This window comes from Coturnix japonica, chromosome 7 (assembly GCF_054131305.1).
Source record: "Coturnix japonica strain WE chromosome 7, WE-NBRP24, whole genome shotgun sequence".
NCBI classification, from domain to species: Eukaryota; Metazoa; Chordata; class Aves; order Galliformes; family Phasianidae; genus Coturnix; species Coturnix japonica.
The window spans coordinates 26,897,094-26,913,701 of record NC_140669.1 but is presented as its reverse complement, the minus strand read 5'-3'; the positions used below and the strand labels follow the sequence as shown (position 1 = coordinate 26,913,701).

At 45.2% G+C, this 16,608-nt stretch overlaps 2 protein-coding genes and 1 long non-coding RNA gene across 31 annotated transcripts in view; 1 reads left to right on the top strand and 2 right to left on the bottom strand.

The window, feature by feature from the left end:
* KANSL1L (KAT8 regulatory NSL complex subunit 1 like) overlaps positions 1-2,322 on the bottom strand; it is a 56,803-nt gene extending 54,481 nt beyond the window's left edge. For 21 of the 29 annotated variants that reach the window (XR_001556358.3, XR_001556360.3, XR_001556362.3 and 18 more), the window contains exon 1: positions 2,227-2,322. The gene's annotated coding sequence lies outside the window, so the exon portion shown is untranslated. Of the gene's footprint in view, positions 1-1,609; positions 1,952-2,226 lie in introns of those variants that run through there. The other 8 variants (XR_014948381.1, XM_085553510.1, XR_014948382.1 and 5 more) reach the window with 6 other exon arrangements.
* LOC146760129 (uncharacterized) overlaps positions 1-16,608 on the top strand; it is a 40,193-nt gene that overhangs the window by 22,639 nt on the left and 946 nt on the right. Inside the window, exon 4 of the long non-coding RNA XR_014948386.1 lies at positions 5,540-5,642. This is a non-coding gene — a long non-coding RNA (uncharacterized LOC146760129). The remainder of the gene's footprint in view (positions 1-5,539; positions 5,643-16,608) is intronic.
* On the bottom strand, positions 2,619-16,367 carry ACADL (acyl-CoA dehydrogenase long chain). The gene is made up of 11 exons (XM_015867948.3): positions 16,276-16,367; positions 15,375-15,536; positions 13,743-13,880; positions 13,154-13,318; positions 12,148-12,214; positions 10,999-11,163; positions 10,308-10,409; positions 8,971-9,084; positions 6,434-6,561; positions 3,542-3,628; positions 2,619-3,189 (listed from the first exon to the last, which is right to left on the bottom strand). Exons 1-11 carry the CDS (start codon positions 16,347-16,349, stop codon positions 3,096-3,098), a joined length of 1,296 nt encoding a protein of 431 aa, XP_015723434.2. The 5' UTR covers positions 16,350-16,367; the 3' UTR covers positions 2,619-3,095.

Here is a 16,608-nt window from a genome sequence, read left to right as displayed (position 1 = left end):
AGGATATAGCCTGGGATTGCAGTTTGCCCCGACCCACACCCCGCTGCCTTCTCTCCCCACTAAACATAACTTCCAGCCTCTAATCCAGCAGCTACCCTTGCTTTTCTACTGCTGCTCTGCTTATTTCTATCTTCACATGGCATTTTACTGCTCTAACCTTCTCTACCCAGCACTGTCTAAATCCTGAAACTGGTGTCTTCATGCTGGCAATTAGAAGCATTCTGCTAAGAAATACGACTGGTAATCCTTCCCCAGTCTGCAAAGTGATGATTCTGTTTATAGTCCTCTTGCTTTCTGGCTCCCTCCTTTATACAACACCACCACTTTGGCTGCACAACACAGTAGACAATCTTTTGGGGGATTTCTGCTTGGAAGGAGAGTTGGTTTGAATTGTGGCTGTTTTTGTTGTTATCTTTTCTACATCCATTTGTTAGAGGGTTTGCGAAAGCTGTTGTATACCAGCCTTCCCTTGTTGCAACCGGATGACTTTTGTCATCCCAAGTACCTGGAATGTTCTTAATAATGAGATTCCTGGACACCAGGGTGAGATTCTTTTCATTCTGCTTCCACATCCAAGAGCCTACTCTGCCTGCAAATAGCAATTCAGATTAACATATACAAGCTGTATTTTGGATTCATGAACTTGTAATGTTTATTCCCCCTCTAGTAAGTGTCTCAGAAAGCAAAATAACTGGGGACAGACAGCATCTGCTGAAATAACTAAAAATGAGGTCCATGAGCGTACAAAAATACTATGTTTCATGCTGATGGGAGTTGACTTAAAAGCCGGTGAAGGGTACCTGCAGCCAAGCTAGTTTCGTGCAGCACAGTGCCTTTCATCCTGTGAGCCCCGGCTCCTCTCAGCCAGCCCCTGATTATCACCAGACAAAAATAAAGCGTTGCTCTGGCAGGCAGGCATTGCCTCAGCTGGCTGGGGCCATGGAGCTGGGTTTGGGCAGCGTCTTTAAGCTTTACCCCGCAGGAAGAAGCCACATGGAGATAACTTTATCCAGCTCTCCTGGTCTGCACCAAAGTTATGGGATTGTAAGGATTTCTGAGAACTGAGAGAAGAGCTCAATAGCACGGCCTGCGTTTGCTGATGGAGCAGTTAGCAACCACGGCCACAAAGGAGATACGAGTCCCACCGGGCACGTCCTGGTTAGGAGCATGAAAGAAAAAGGGAAGAAATCCATATTTAGCACACCTGGGACTGCTTTAGCAGAGAAGAGATCATCTCAGCAGGCTGCCTTTGTTTGCAGTTCAAACACAGCCCAGTTACTCACGAGGAGCATTTAAACGTTTCAGCATTAGGTTCTATTAATAGACTGGGGGAAAAGAAAAACAAAAAACCAAACCCAAGCACAACAGGGTTACGTAGGACGTCTCATCTTCCAGCCGCACACAGGAGCGCACAGCCTGCCATCCTGCGAGCAGCCCCGGAGGGATCCCTCAGTTTAAGACCACCCGAACAGCTCCAGTCATAAAAACAGAATCAAAAGGGACACGCTCACTCGCATTCATTTGTGATAACAACTCCACACGGAGCCGTTTTTCGCCTCCAGTATTGAAGGACACGTCGCTGCCCCGCTCGGTCCCTGCCCCCTCGTACCTCGGCGCTCACAGCGCGGCGCGGCCCCGCGCCCGTCACACGAATCTCGCGCTCCCGAACGCCGCCGGCTTCCACGGCGCGGGGAGCGCGGCCCAGCGTTCTAAACAGCGTTCTACCCGGCGTTCTATCCAGCGTTCTGCCCGGCGTTCTACACAGCCGGGACGGCGGAGAGCGGCGAGTCAGCGCTCGTCCCCTGACAGACAACGGGGCTTCGGTGACGGTATTTACATTTGTTCACTCGGGATCGGCTCCTTCGCTCCTCTCCGCTCACAAGGAGCCGGCGCCTCAGCCCCCGCCCGTGGCGGCTTAAACTCCCGCTCGGTGCGGTGCATGAGGCGGAGCGCTGCGGTCCCGCCCCGCCCGGCCCCTCCCGCACGGTGACACGGCGCCGCCCCCCGCCCACGGACCGTTACCCCCCCGCTCCGCCCCGCCCCCACACGCTCGGTCCCTCACGCATGCGCGCCCGCCACCGCCGCGGGAACTAACCGCCGCCCGGCCGCGGCTTCTCCCCCCTCCCCGCGCTTTGGCGCCGCTCTCCCCGCTCCCTGCCGCCCGCCGCCGCCCGGCTCCCCATCGCCCCGTCCCGCTCGCCGTCTCCCGCCTCGCCCCGCGCTTGCCTCCGCCCGGCGGCTTCTCCACAGCGGCGCTGCCGCCTCCAGCCGCTCGGCGCGGCTCCCACTGCCGCGGTTGAACAGTCCGCGCCCAGCTAAAGCGCGGCGAGACCGCGGGGCGGGGTCTGCCCGCCGACGGGGGGCGGGACGAGGCCGAGCTGCCGCTCCCGGGGGCGGGGACGGGCCGGCCGCCATTGGCGGGGTGCGGGGACGAAGGAAAGCCGAGTGAAGAAAGCCCCCCCGCGGCACTTGCAGTCGCTGTAGGCCCGGCCCCGCGCGATCCAAGCTTGGAAAAATACCTCAGACCTTGAAGGGAAGCGCAGCGCCGAGCTGTGTCCGCACACAGGAGCTTCGCTCCTTCCCGGCCCGAGGTGTGAAGTGACACAGCGAGGCACGGAGCGCACAGAAATGCTTTATTAGGTTTGTCCAAAAGGCCAGTTACAATAAGGCACAGAGATTAAGCACATATCGCCCTCGCCACAGCGGTGACAGCAATAAGCAGCCGTGTATGGACAGTGACAAGGTCCCAGCCTCCCCCCACTTATCCATCACAAATGGGCTTCTGTGGAGGCGAGATTTAATCCCAAACAGCAAAGGGCACAGTCAACGTAATGTCCCGGCCATAGTACTCCTTTCACTAGTAAGTCAGGGGAAGTCGGTCTCATCCAAATGTATTTAATGACCTTTCAATTTAAACATCAGAAATCCCGCTGAGGAGCACCTTCCTGCTGCTACCACTTCAACAGGCTTCTCTCACTTGAAAGAGTATGATATATTACATCTGTCTCCTTTACTTACATTCTGATGTCTGATTTTAATGTCATGTGTTACTATAAAGGTGTTCTGGACGGTTCTCCAGGCAGCCAGCACCTGCCTTAGTTGTCACCGACAATTTCTCTGGCAATCAGCTCCTTCATAATCTCATTGGTGCCTCCGTAGATGGGCTGAACACGGGCATCCACAAAAGCTCTGAGGGGAAAAAGAAAAGAAGGAAAGATTCAATGAAGGGTTCCTGGGAACAGCAAATCCTTCTTCTCTCCATGCAAAGCCCCCAGGTTTCCACTTAAAAGGGGGCAAAATCTGAACATAACCACTCACGGTCCTGATGAGGCAGTTTGTTATTCTATAGCGTTATGCAAGCTTTAGGCTGACCAATATTTCTCATCTCATCTATACAGATGATTGCCTTTCAATAAACACGATGAGAAAGGGAACAGTCAGTCAGTACTAACACAAAACAACTGAGGAGTAGACCTAAGAAGGGCCGTATTCTATTTGGCTAGCAATCCTTCAGCAGGCAGGTCTGAAACGGTGCACTTACTTTGCAATCGGATACTCCCACATGTACCCCGAGCCTCCGTGCAGTTGCACACACTGAGTTGCTATGCTGTTTTGGAGATCAGACGCCCTTAAATGGTCAAGAAGAAAACTGTTTTTAGAAGGATGCATGCTAGGAAAAATTAACAGATACAGATAAGCTAACAAAAATACATCCCAGTGGGTTTTGGTTTTTTTCCCCCTGTATAAGCAATCTAAAGCATTGGCCATTCAAATACTTCAATAGTTCTTCCTCCACAATGAAAAAGTAATATACTGAATTGAAAAGTATTAAGATTTGTTGCCGATGTGGATGTGCTTTCAGAGAACGGAAGCTTCCGAAACAAACAAGCCCATTTACCTTCCTCACCAGCCAAAAAGCTTCTTTTGTAAAGCATGTTGGCATGTCCTTCTTATCAAACCCTTCTGTTCCAGGCTACTTGAATATGACCAACATCAGGAAATACTTTATTGTCCTCAAAACATTTTATAGCTTTCAACACTCACAAATACTTTAATTCTTAAACAGGATTGCTCACTGCAAACTCTTCCTTTACTCCATCATTAAACATTTTCTTTAAAGCATTCAGTTTTATGACCCCTCCCGCTAGAAGATGACTGATAACACACCATGTGAAGCTGATGTCCTGCATCTCAGCCTATGCAAAGTTACATACTTCATGTTATTTCAATCAAGGAAAAACAGACAAAGGAACCCATACGATTTTAACTGCACTGAGAGTTCAAGCAAAAGTGATGTGGGGGGGAAAAAAAAGCCAAAAACCCTCAAAAAACAGACCTTCAGAGTGGCAACAGAAGAAGATGATTGAGTCAACTGCTTTGCATGAAAGAACTTGAGAGTCCCTCATTCCAGTACTTGGAGAGAGCACATAAACAGGAGCCGGAATGGCTGTTTACAAGGGTGGACAGTGATAGGACAAGGGGAAATGGTTTTAAACTGAGACAGGGGAGGTTTAGGTTGGACCTTAGAAGGAAGTTTTTCACCCAGAGGGTGGTGACACACTGGAACAGATTGCCCAAGGAGGCTGTGGATGCCCCATCCCTGCAGCATTCAAGGCCAGGCTGGATGTGGCTCTGGGCAGCCTGGGCTGCTGGTTGGTGACCTTGCACACAGCAGGGGGTTGGAACTGGGTGAGCATTGTGGCCCTTTTCAACCCAACCATTTTATGATTCCACACTATCCTCCCTGTTCAATGCTTAATTCAGTGTATTTATTTTAAATATGCAGCAGGGAGGTACTTCAACTGTCCCTCAAACATACTTTTGTATTCAGCTACATCATATAACCAGTCATCACAAAATGAAGAGTACAGATCTTTCACAAGGTATCAGGAGGGAGATGCTAACACTACATTCTGAATTCATCACATCTCTAACTCAAGTCACTGACTGCGCAACAGGTTATAAGCAAAACCAATAGGAGATTATCTCCTGAAACATGAGCAACTCTGCATTCAAGAACTTACTAAATCATCTAAAGGATCCATGGGACAGAGCCAGAGGAAGGCTATTAGGGAATGGGGAAATCCACAACAAACTGTGGTACTAAATATTTGGATGGGTGGGAGGAGTTTATAATTCCTTGCTTTGGAAAATCTGTTGAGGATGTAAGTCTCTCTCTGAGTTGGCACGCCAGCTGTTCCCTCCTCCTCACAGCAGAATGCCTCCGCATACGTACCTGGTACTTCTAGGTAAGAAGTGCCAGAAATAGCATTCAAACAAAATCCTTCCTTTCATTGTAAAGATTCTCACTGGATTCCCTCAGCATTTTCTGCATATTACCTCTACATTTATTTCTGAAAGCTTAGAATATGAGAAATCTTCTGTCTTTCAGTATAGGAAATTGGTAATCACAGCCTGAACCTTTGATTAAGCAGCTGAGGCAAGTGTCAGTTCAGCTGTGAGAGCACAGGTGAAGGTAATTCAGCTGTGCTCCTGGAAGGTGTGGAGCCTGACTCCACCTCTCCTGTTTTCATTTAAGGGCTGACCACCATAACAGCAGCATCTTTGTTGGAGATTGCTCCTTTGTGAAGTTTGGTGACCAGCCTCAGCAATTTCCATCTAGATTGAAGACCTCAATATTGGTGAGTTCTTGCTGTATATAACCTTTTACTATTTATTATACCACTATTCTTGTATTATATGCTACTCTACGCTTCCCTAAGTTGTTTCTTTATGTCTGGTATGCTTTTTCTCATATCTTTGCGAGCAGAACAAAACTACACAGATCACAAATTCTTGTGATACAACTCTTGGATTGCTTTAGTCATCCAGATTTCCCTAGTTAAGCCTCAGTCTACAGTTAACTACACCAAGTGTGGAGGGAGAAAGAAGGAGGAGTTCTAACCAATAAAGGAATGAACTGTTTAGTCTCAATTACAGCAATAGCTGTAGCCAACTATTTCTTCTCGAAACCAAACAGCTTCAAAAAGTGCCTGGGCCAAACATCTATTAAAGCTAAGTAATGTTAACTAAGAAGTATTCTAGATCACAGGAGCTTCAAATAAACTTGTGATTAAATACATACACATAATTTTTTTAAATTATTGTAGTAAAATCTGCTTTATCTAAATGCCTATGAAATGCTCTCTTGTATTTGAAGCTGATCTTTATTATTAATGGAAGTCTATCTTAAAAGCATGCTACAACTTTGAAACTGATCTTTTAACCAGTGCTGGTTTTCAAAACAACTAAGGCCGCTGTTGATTACTCCATGGAAGTAAAAGCTAAAGGCCTCTCTTAAAAACCAACAATGTTGTTATTAATCAGACAGTAATTTTATCTTTTGTTTAAATCTGAGCAGTTCAGTGCTTTTATTACTAGGCTCCTGTCAAGATCACATAAGTAACACTTCCCAATTACTTTAACTACATACCAGTACTTTGCCATAGAAGCTGTGGGGGAGTCCAGGCGTTTATCTGCGTGCAGCTGCAAACAGTTGTCCAGAAAGGCTCGGCCCACACAAATGTTCGTTTTCATTTCTGCCAACTTGTGCTGCACCGTCTATTTTAGAAGCGGACAGAGGAAGCAGAGGAAAGAAAGAGCAGAAGTAGTACTGTTTTAAAGCTCTGTTTGAAGTAGAGAGGGAAGCATTTTCTAGAAGCATTTCTGTTCAAAATCACTATTTCAAACAGCTTGGTATCTTTACATCTAAATGCAGTTTGTTTTCCATACAACTACACCTCTACCAGTCTTATTAGGGAAAATTACTGCTCATTAACTTGCCAAACAACTCAAAACATGACATCATGGGGAACCCCCCAAATGCCTGGAAACAAATTCCTGGAGAGTAGGAGGTGCTGGGAGCTCTGCTGCTGTCTTTTCTCTCCTATGGGACAATGAGCTTCCAGCTGAGTTAGTAACATGTCATTGTGCATTGGCTGCATTTGCAGAGAGTTCAGCTCTTCAGAGTTCAAGTGATGTGCAAAACATTTTGAGCAAACACTGAAGAAGTTTCAGACCAACTATCAGAAATTTTCCTGATGCCGAGTTCTGTCATACTGAAAGAGATGTTTTAGATCAGGTATGTGCAGCCTGTGGCCCTGTTATGTTTTGTTGCCATGTGATAGATGGCAGCATAGGGACAGTCTAACAGAACAGTGTCTGACACAGAAGTGTGTAAGAATCAAAGGTGTGGAACTGAATTCTGCCAATGCAGAAAAAGTTGTGCCTACCAACATTCACTGATGCTTGCTGAATGTTTATGAAGGCCAAACAACGGAGGAGAGCTCAGTGAGGGATGGGTTGGTGTGTTTCAGCAGTGGCAATGGTGGGTCATCTCTGCTGGTGTGTGTTTGGATGAGGGCAGCATGCAGGCTCTTGTTCATTGCTGGTGAAGATGCACAGCTAACGGTGGTGACTATGTTGAAAAATTGTGTTTTGTAGCTAAGAAATTGCTCTACCAGGGTTACTGTGCTCATTGTATCTGTTGTAGTTACCATGACAATAGATAGCAGGCATTACATTGGGAGCAGCCTATATGTATCTGGCCCAATATAATCCCCTTTCACTCAATGCAGCCTGGCAGGTGAAGCCCACTATGAAGGTTACCTAAAGCCAGGTAAGGCAGCACATAACTGTCTCTTGGCAGTTCTGGTAGGAAAGGGAATAAAAATCACCTCTTAGGAAGAGGAATTTCTCCTGATCTCACAGTTCTAATCACCTACAGAAAAGGCCTTTTTGCTTTCCTTTGAAATTAAAATAAGCAAATCCCAACTCTGTGCTGTACTATGATTAAATGAATTGGGCAAGACACAGCTCTAATTAGAAAGGATTTTTGATGTGCACGTTCTAGTGCAAACAGGAAAAGGTATGCAAGAATGGATATTTTTTTCCAAAAATATTGTACTTTATTAATATTATGGGCCTCCTGGTGTTGGGAATAGATTATACTAAGAAACAATATTATTTTTGAGGCCTCTGCACAGCTAAGTACTATGATGAGAAAGCATTCCACACCTACATAAACAAACTATTCTTTCTGTGTTAGAGCTGCTCACTGGACATACTAAATTCTTCTGTTTCTCAATGTTAAATTAAAAAAGAAATAAAGATAATAGCTCCTGGAAACCTAACATTCCAGCCACTAAGGAGCTCAATTCTGCTGTTACTCAGAACGATTACAGATTTGATTTTGACAAAGGAACTCTCAAAAGAAAAACAGAAATATTCCAGTTCCAATTAATTTTTGAATGTGTTAAAATGAAAAAGCTAACGTCCTGTAATGTATACAAGCAATTCCTGTCTTATAAATCAAACATTCAGGTGCTTGGTTGAGTTCAGGCCTAATAGATTTTCAGGAAAATTGTAATGGCAAATGTTTATTTCATGTTACTGCGCTTTATGACAGCAATTAGGTAGTGTAGGCACGCCTCAAAATACAATTTAACCACTACTTTAAGGGGAAGTCATATTTACAAAGAATGATCCAACAGTTTTACAGTGCAATCATGTGAATACCCATCTACCTGGTAGGTGAATAACCTTGTTCCATTACCCATAAAGCTGGACGTGAACACCTTTGCAGGCATTCAAGCAGCAAGGTTGCCGCTTGGGGACCATCACAGCATCAGTCTCATTAAGATCATGCTGCTGCAGTGCGTTACAGGTAGATGGATGGCATAGCTGCACACATACCAAACTCCTCTGCAGTCTACAGCACCCCAAGTAGATACAGAAACGCAAGCAATTAGGATATACTCTGTGATTAGTGACTTCTGATGGTAAAATGCAAGCCTAAAAGTAACGAGCACAAAGCCAGTTGTTTTTGCCTGTGTATTTTCCTTCCACAAGCATTACTGCTGTAGGATTACTAACAGTCCAGGGATGGCTTCTTGCTTGATATTACATTTACACAAATGTACATCAATTCCTCTATGCATCTGCTATACAAGTCTCCCTGTTCTAACTCACCTGCAAGTGTGCAATTGTCTTCCCAAAAGCTTTCCTTTGCCTCACGTAATCCCTTGTTTCTTCAAACATGAATTCACAGCTGGCAAGAGCCATGTCAGCGATCAGCAGTCTTTCCTTTAGTAACAGAAAATCACAGAATCCAGCAGTTACTCCTACACCTCTATTCATTAGATGCACATGTGTAAATACACAATTAGGAAACAGATGTTCAGTGTTGCTCGCTAAAAGTGGGAGAAGTCACATCAGAGAACAAACCAGACACCCTGAAATTAGTGACCAGGCCAAATGTTTCCATTTCCAAAGCTCATTTTTAAGGCTTTTTGGTGACTCTCCTGATGGAACACTGTCCCAGTAATAGATACGTGCCAACCACAGGGCTCTTACTGAAAGTTTAACACTGAAATCTGTTTTATTATCAGATTTCACTGCTCAGATGATAACAAAAATCCCACATTTAATAATTTCAGTAGGATACTTCTTAAAAAAAGAAAACTTACATAAAAACAGTGGCTGTTTTTTGTCCCTTTCTTCAACAAAATGCGTAGATGAGCAATGTAGAGTACAGTTGCTTTTAGCACTATTAAAATATCTGACTCATCCCAGTGAACCTGCTTGCAATTGCATTTGTTTCTTTCAAGCAAGATATTTTCTTTAAGCAGGCTTCATATTTTTTTCATGTTTACTCACAGCCTAAAAGTAAAGGCACACGATCTCTACCAGATGAGGCAGTCAGAGTTCAGACAAAGCACAGTCAGGTTTTGAAAAATCATGTTGCCCCTTTTTCCTCCCAGATCATCCCAAAACTTCAGCAAGTCAATCTTTGTTATTTTCACTAGAGGTATCTGGATAACAACTTATTTACTTTGCTTTATGAATAAGGAAATAATTTCTTGCATCTTTAATATGCTTCTACAAGACGAAAAGCTAAGACAGCAGTGTTTGCTTTTTTCCTTTGAAGAGAATGCCAAATGCAGTCTTCCAAGCTGAATGTTGTCTGTTAAGAGAAATGGCTCCACAGTAGAAATATACAAAAAAAAAACCAAAACCAACAAACCCTTTAATCTAAGCTCAGGTTCTTCAATAGCTGTGTTGCTGACTTTGAATTAGTGAGATGTCAACACCATAGCCAATGCCCAAAGAATTTGGCTTTTTAGCATAACAAATAGAATACTTCAGGTAAAAAGCAGTAGAATTGGCGGGGTGCTGCTCACAGCCACCCTGAGCCACATGAAGCTCTCTAAAATCCATCATATCCAAATATCCAAGATTCTTGCAGTGATAAAATCTTATGTGTCCGTGTTCTTCTCAGAGACAGCAAACACTTCCAGTGCTCTTACCTGAGGGAGATCTGCCATCAAATAATAGAAGCCTTTATTCTCTTTCCCAAGCAAGGCGCTTGCTGGCAACCGCACATCTTCAAAAAACAGTTCTGCTGTGTCCTAAGAAGATTTTAAAGGACAGTTTATAGTCCGACATTCTCACCTCTGTATTCCACATTTTTTCCCCGTTTAGATTGGGAGGGTCCTTCTGAAGTTGTCCATCCCCTCAAAGATGGACAAAGCACTCAAAGCACCTTCAACAGTTGAAGGTCTTGAGGGGTTTCACTTCCTGATGCTTCCAAGTGAGAGGCCCCACAACTGTCCCGAGCCCCTAGTTCCGGTATCACATCATTTTTATGGTGGTTTTTCTTAATAACCAACTAAAGAGTCTCCTCAGTTTGTGTCCCTTGCCACCCTTCAACTGTGCTGCTTTATTTCTACAGCCAACCGTTAGGTAGCTGAAGACAGAAATAGAATCCCATCTTTCCTTTCTCAGACTGAGGAAATCCAGCTGCCAGCTTCTCCTTGCACATCATGTACTTCAGACTTCCATATGGAAATTCAGTATACATACTTCATCCAATTTTTATGCTCTAAGGCTTCAGCACTATAACTGTTCCATTATATCTTTATTAAGCTTAGTGCCAGGCATCAAGCAATTTTAGACTTCCTCAAAGTGTGCTATGTGTTACAGGTCACAAGAACTTACTTGAGCTTTCAGGCCAATTTTTTGCAGCTTGCGTCCTTTCGCAAAACCTTTCATTCCATTTTCCACCAGAAAAAGGCTGATTCCATGAGCAGGAGATCGAGCCTCTGGGTTTGTAACTGTAACCACAATCACCACATCACACATCCAGCCATTAGTGATGAAAGTCTGTAAAAACAAACAAAATCCAGCACAGCTTGCAATAATGCAACAAGCAAGGTGGACAGGCATTAGAAAAGATCATCAAGCAATAGAAAGAAAACCATCAGCGTGTGGAAACTTTCATAAGTAAACTGAAAGGTGAGGCTTAAGCATTTTAATTATTCAGGAAGGCTAAAGTGCTGTCTAAGAGGAAATTACAAAATTTGAGAGGCAATGTGTAGTGAGAATTGTGAAGAGAAAGAATGCACAGACCCACTTCTTCCATAAGCCCCCTGCTAATGAAGGAAGGAGTTATCGGGTGTAGACATCAAATAAGAAAGAGGTTCTCTTTTTTAATAAAATAGCAAGGTACAAAACGCAAAACCACTGATGGCCTCTCCTAACAACTGCTCTCAAGAGTTCTGCAGAATAATCCATCTGCTTGTCAACATAACTCATCCTACCACCACCAGAAGAAATAAGCAATCTCTCCTGCTTGGCATCAACCACACACAGTGAGCAAATATATTTACAGACATCTGTACATACAGATTTATTTGCACACACCAACTCTGTAATAGCTTGAAAGCATAAACACGGCATCTAATGTTGCTCTCCTAATACAAGCTTCTGAACAGATCCCGCTGCCTGCATTGCAGTACACCTCAGGCTGCAGGAAGTCTAACATAGGTAGCATACATACTTCAGTGTTCAACCTCAGCAATGAGAAACAACACTGGTTCTGCTTATACAATATAGGAATTCTTCCAGTTCGAGCAAAAAGAAAGTCTTTAGATGAGGTTATTTAAATATCATAAAAAGAACCTGTTTCCCATGAATAGCAAAAAATACCCCAAAAAGTATAGTAAGTCTATATAGAAGAAAAAACAACTTGCAAAAAAAAGGAGAGAAAGGAAGGACTAGTGGGAGACACTGATTCTGGTATACAGCCCTCCCTGCGTGCCTCCAGCTCCCAAAGGCTATGGGGGGATGTACACGACTGTTTCTTACCTTGCTCCCATTCAGAATCCAGTCACTTCCATCTTTTTTTGCGTAAGTCCGTACTCCTTGCAAGTCACTAGAATGGAATTCAAAAGACCCTTCAAGAAGCTGTTCCAGAAGCTGTCATTTGTACCTTGAATGCTACCCCACAGGAAATAGACTTCACACCGTCAAGGCATGCAGTCAGAGAAAATGCACAGGAGAATAATGGTACACGGTGAAATGATTTGCAGTAACACAGAAATCAAGAGATGATAAACGTGTGCAATCATACATGAGCATGAGGCCCCCCTTTAACAGATCTGCCTGTGGGAAGCGGTGTGATGTAGTGCTGATACCAGAAGTCAGCATCCCCTTACGCTGATATGCTTCAAAAGACAAATGTCAAACAAAACATCTTCTGAACATGCTCAGTCTTAATGAGGAGGAGCTGCAAAAAAATACGGTCAACATCGACTCCCTGTGGAAGCATGACACCAAAAGGTTTTGCTCTTCACCTGTTCCTCTCTGTTGTGGAAAATGGCCAGATCACCTGAGTCTATTCAGAGTATGTGCTGTCTGCCCTTCAGCAATGACAGAAAAGGAGCAACATTCATCTGTTTGAAAGGATTCAGAGGGGGAAAAAAGCACAGAAAAAAACCCCAGCATTTTGCTCAACAACAAAAATTAATACTAATGAAGTAAAGCCATCTTTACTGATGTAACTTTCTCCTGATTACATTTCATACTAAAGGTATACTCGCAGGACAAACAGATTATTAACCTTATCTCAGACCATAAAAGGAAATACAAAGTAAATTTGTCCATTGTGAGACAATAAGGAAACTGATTCTGAGCAAGTACCTCACATTGGCAAAGCTGCAGAAGAGTGATCTGTAAAGAGGCCCTCCCCATTCTGGGATATTGCCCAGTTATTAGGACATCCACATAACCTGGATGCTCATGAATCTCTTTCACTGAGAAAGCAGCAGACAGCGAATAAGATTATAACCATCTCTCTTTATTTTTAGCTTACCTGCCAGCCCCAGGCTCCGTCATGGCAATAGCACCGATACACTTCCCTGCAGCCATCTGAGGAATAAAGCGTTTGATCTGTTCTTCAGTGCCATAATTTGCAATGTAGGGCATGACTATATCAGAGTGAAGGCTAAATCCTGGGCCAGTACAGTTGACATACATCCTGGGGAGTGAGGAAAAACAAAACAGCTCAGGCAGCAAAGCTGCAGAAATGTAAACAGTGAACTTCACTCCTGTACAACACAGACCCAACACTGAAAGCAAGCCCTAAACACAGACGTCATGGACATAATGCGAACTTGTAGCATGTGCTCTGTTATTTACAGAATGTACCTTCACATCCAGGTCATTGGGTGACCTACCAGACTAATCAAAACGCTTTCCTCAACCACAGTAGAGCACAATGGCATTTATTACTTAAGCAATCCCCTGAAATGCATAAAGCTGAAGGGATTTGTACGTGTTGTAATTATTGATGTCGACTTCTGTAAGCAATAAAGGAATCTTATGAAAGACAAAACAAACAAAGGAAAAACCAGTCTGTGGATAACTTGAATCAAACTGCTCCTGAGATGCCCAGTACTTACTGCTCCTCCCAGAGCACGGCTGAGGAGAGAATATCCGCTCCGATGCCTCCATGTTTCTCAGCAATAGCAACACCCAGCAAACCTTGCTGTCCGGCTTTTTCCCAGAGCTCTCTGCTCACCTGGCCATCCTTCTCCCACCTGCAAACAGCGTAAGAACAGAGATATCCATTACATTCTCCATGTGCTACTTCCCATTTGGCACGGCTGCTGCTTCATCTTAGAGGGCCCGCAGCAAATTTTCACTGCCTGGTATGGTGGCTTTCAGTCTCAGCAACGCACAACACAGCACACAGGGTGCTGTGACAACTAAGTTTCCCAGCTAAGAAGTGGTGACTTAATAACAGGTTTTCCATTCTTCACAAATGCCACTGGCATTACACAGATACCAACTATATAACATCTGAATCCTGGCTTCCAACATGTAAACCTGATGACTCTTTATGACTTGTTATGAAAGGCTGTGCTGCGTCTCAGTCTGAGCACCAGAGCAGGGTCTAGGAGATTTAGCCACAACCATTGGGATAATGACAAGTAGGTCCTCACCTTCCTGACACCCCATTTTTCCCATCAAATGGATATAAACACACCAGTTTCTGAGACATTAGCAACCTTGATATAAAATACAAAAATATATAAAACAACATGTATTAAAAAAAAAATAAGGAAATTAGTCCCTTTTCACTTAGTACTATACCTTGGTGTATACTACTGCTGCTGTAAGGTGGTTTTCAGCTTGTGAATAGACAGCTAAGGTTTGTCTGCTGACAGTTTGCAGACTGTAAGAATCCCCTGATCCCTAATACATAGTACCCCGAGTTCACCAACACACCAGAAAGCTAAATGGCCATTACTGGCCATTTTTAAATAATATGATTGACAAATGGGGTCAGAAAGACTCCTCCCACACACTGGTGTGCAGCAGAGCTATACCACAGCACTTCATCCACAGTTAATAACACACTGGAAACGGTAATTGATTCTCTCTAAAAACCACCTTTGTGGGCTTTTTTTGTCCCCTACTTTGAGGGTCACTGCTGTCTCAATGTCACCCATCACAAAAGCATTTTCTCCTCATGTTCATCCACATTTGCTGATGCCACAGCAGTCTCTTCACATAGGCCCAGCTAACCGGTACACTGTGCCTGAAGCCTACTTGTTTATTTGGAAGGTGTGAGAACAGAATGGTTCATAGGTCTCTGCAGTGATGCAAGAACACAAGTCCAACTTGTTCCAGTCACTTGAAGAAACAGTTGTGTCAGCAAACAGGATCATAATTAACCTGGAGCAGATGCAATACCTGTTCACAAAGCTGCACCAGAAGTCTTTCTAATAAAAGACAAGGGAAAATGTAACCCTCCACTTCAATGAGAGAGTGCACAAGCAGGGAAACACCAGCTGCAACTCTACAAACTGCATTTGTCCTGCTCGTAGGCCTGCAACAAAGGTGCCAGCTCAGAGCGATCAGTGACTTTTGATGAACCTTATAGGCAGGTTGGTTTCAATCGAGTCCTGTTATTGAAACCAAATATCTTGTTTATCTTGTCATAGTGAATAATACCTGAAAATGCTTATTCTGGGAGGGGAAAGAAAGCAAATTATCTGGAAAACTGAAATGCTTTAAAGGTATCTCACTCTGCATGAAAAGGCACCACTTCCTCCTGAAAGAACTTCCTGGCGCTCTCCCTGAAGATATCGTGGTCCGACGAGAAGATCCTCCTGGTGCCGATGTCAGTTAAACGCTTAGCAGAAGAAGGCTCCAGGCGCTTCGTGCCATGCTGCTCGGCTGGCGCAGGGCTGAGAAAGAGAAGCCAACATCTGCTCGGATACAGGCACACCCTGCTTTTACAGCCCTTTGTAAAGGAAGGAAATACCTGCCTAGCAAACACGGATTATTTATAGAGCTACTTACAGCTCTATTAAGCTACATCTATGGGCACAGTGTTCAAGCAGGGCGCAGGGCCCGCAGCAGAGGTGAACTGGCACGGTTCAAGGGTGGCACAAGGGCACTCGGGCCCCACAACCCCTTGGTGCAGTAGGGCAGACAAGGTCAGGCCTTGTCACACTGTCACCTGCTGTCAGCAAAGGACTCCACGTCCCGGGAACTGGGGCAAAGGGCAGCCTGCCCTCTGTACAGCGATGGCTGAACCACCGGGCCCAGCGTGACAGGGGGGATCCCAGCTGCCTCCCTGCAAGCAAGGGTGCATATATATATATGCACACATACATGTGTGTGTGTGTGCTCATGCATGTGCATTCAGGCCCGCAGCCTTCCTGTCACACGCACACAGAGCACAAAGCCACATATACATACATGTGCACACACGTACCCACCCCTTACACAGCCACACAAGCACATAGAAATATACCCTGTATATACGTACCCCGCAACCAGCCCCACCAACGCACCCACACGCAGCCCACGCATCCGGCCCCGCGGCACCTCTCCGTCCCAACACCCCCACGTCGCTCCCCGCAACCCCCAGCTCCGTCCCGCAGCGCCCAGCGCCGCTCGGCTCCCATGGCGCCCGCCGACCTGGGCTGTGAGGAGAAGGCCCGCCGGCCGCTGTCCCGCAGGAGCCCACGCAGGCGAAGCAGCCGCGCCGCCATCTTGAGTCGGGGTGTGGCGGGGGGCAGTGCGGGGCCGCGCTACACACAGCGCCGTGGGGACGGAGAGCGGCGCTGCACGGCCGGCTGTATGGGTGTACGGGTGTCTGTATGGGTGTGTGCTTGGCAATGAGCGCTGCGACCGTCCTCGGTGTGTGGTAAAAAGGAAGTGTTTCCGTTCCCGCAGAACGCGTAATCCCCACCGGTGTGATTAAAACACGTTCCAGTTACGAAGTCCTTCTAATCCACCCTGTGTACAACG

Excerpts from the sequence above, each read along its gene's own strand:
- ACADL (XM_015867948.3), bottom strand. The coding sequence starts at position 16,349 with ATGGCGGCGCGGCTGCTTCGCCTGCGTGGGCTCCTGCGGGACAGCGGC. Across the intron at positions 12,215-13,153 it reads ACGGAGCCTGGGGCTGGCAG|TGACTTGCAAGGAGTACGGA; the intron begins GTAAGCTAAAAA and ends ATTCCATTCTAG. Across the intron at positions 11,164-12,147 it reads GGATTCTGAATGGGAGCAAG|ACTTTCATCACTAATGGCTG; the intron begins GTAAGAAACAGT and ends TTGTTTTTACAG.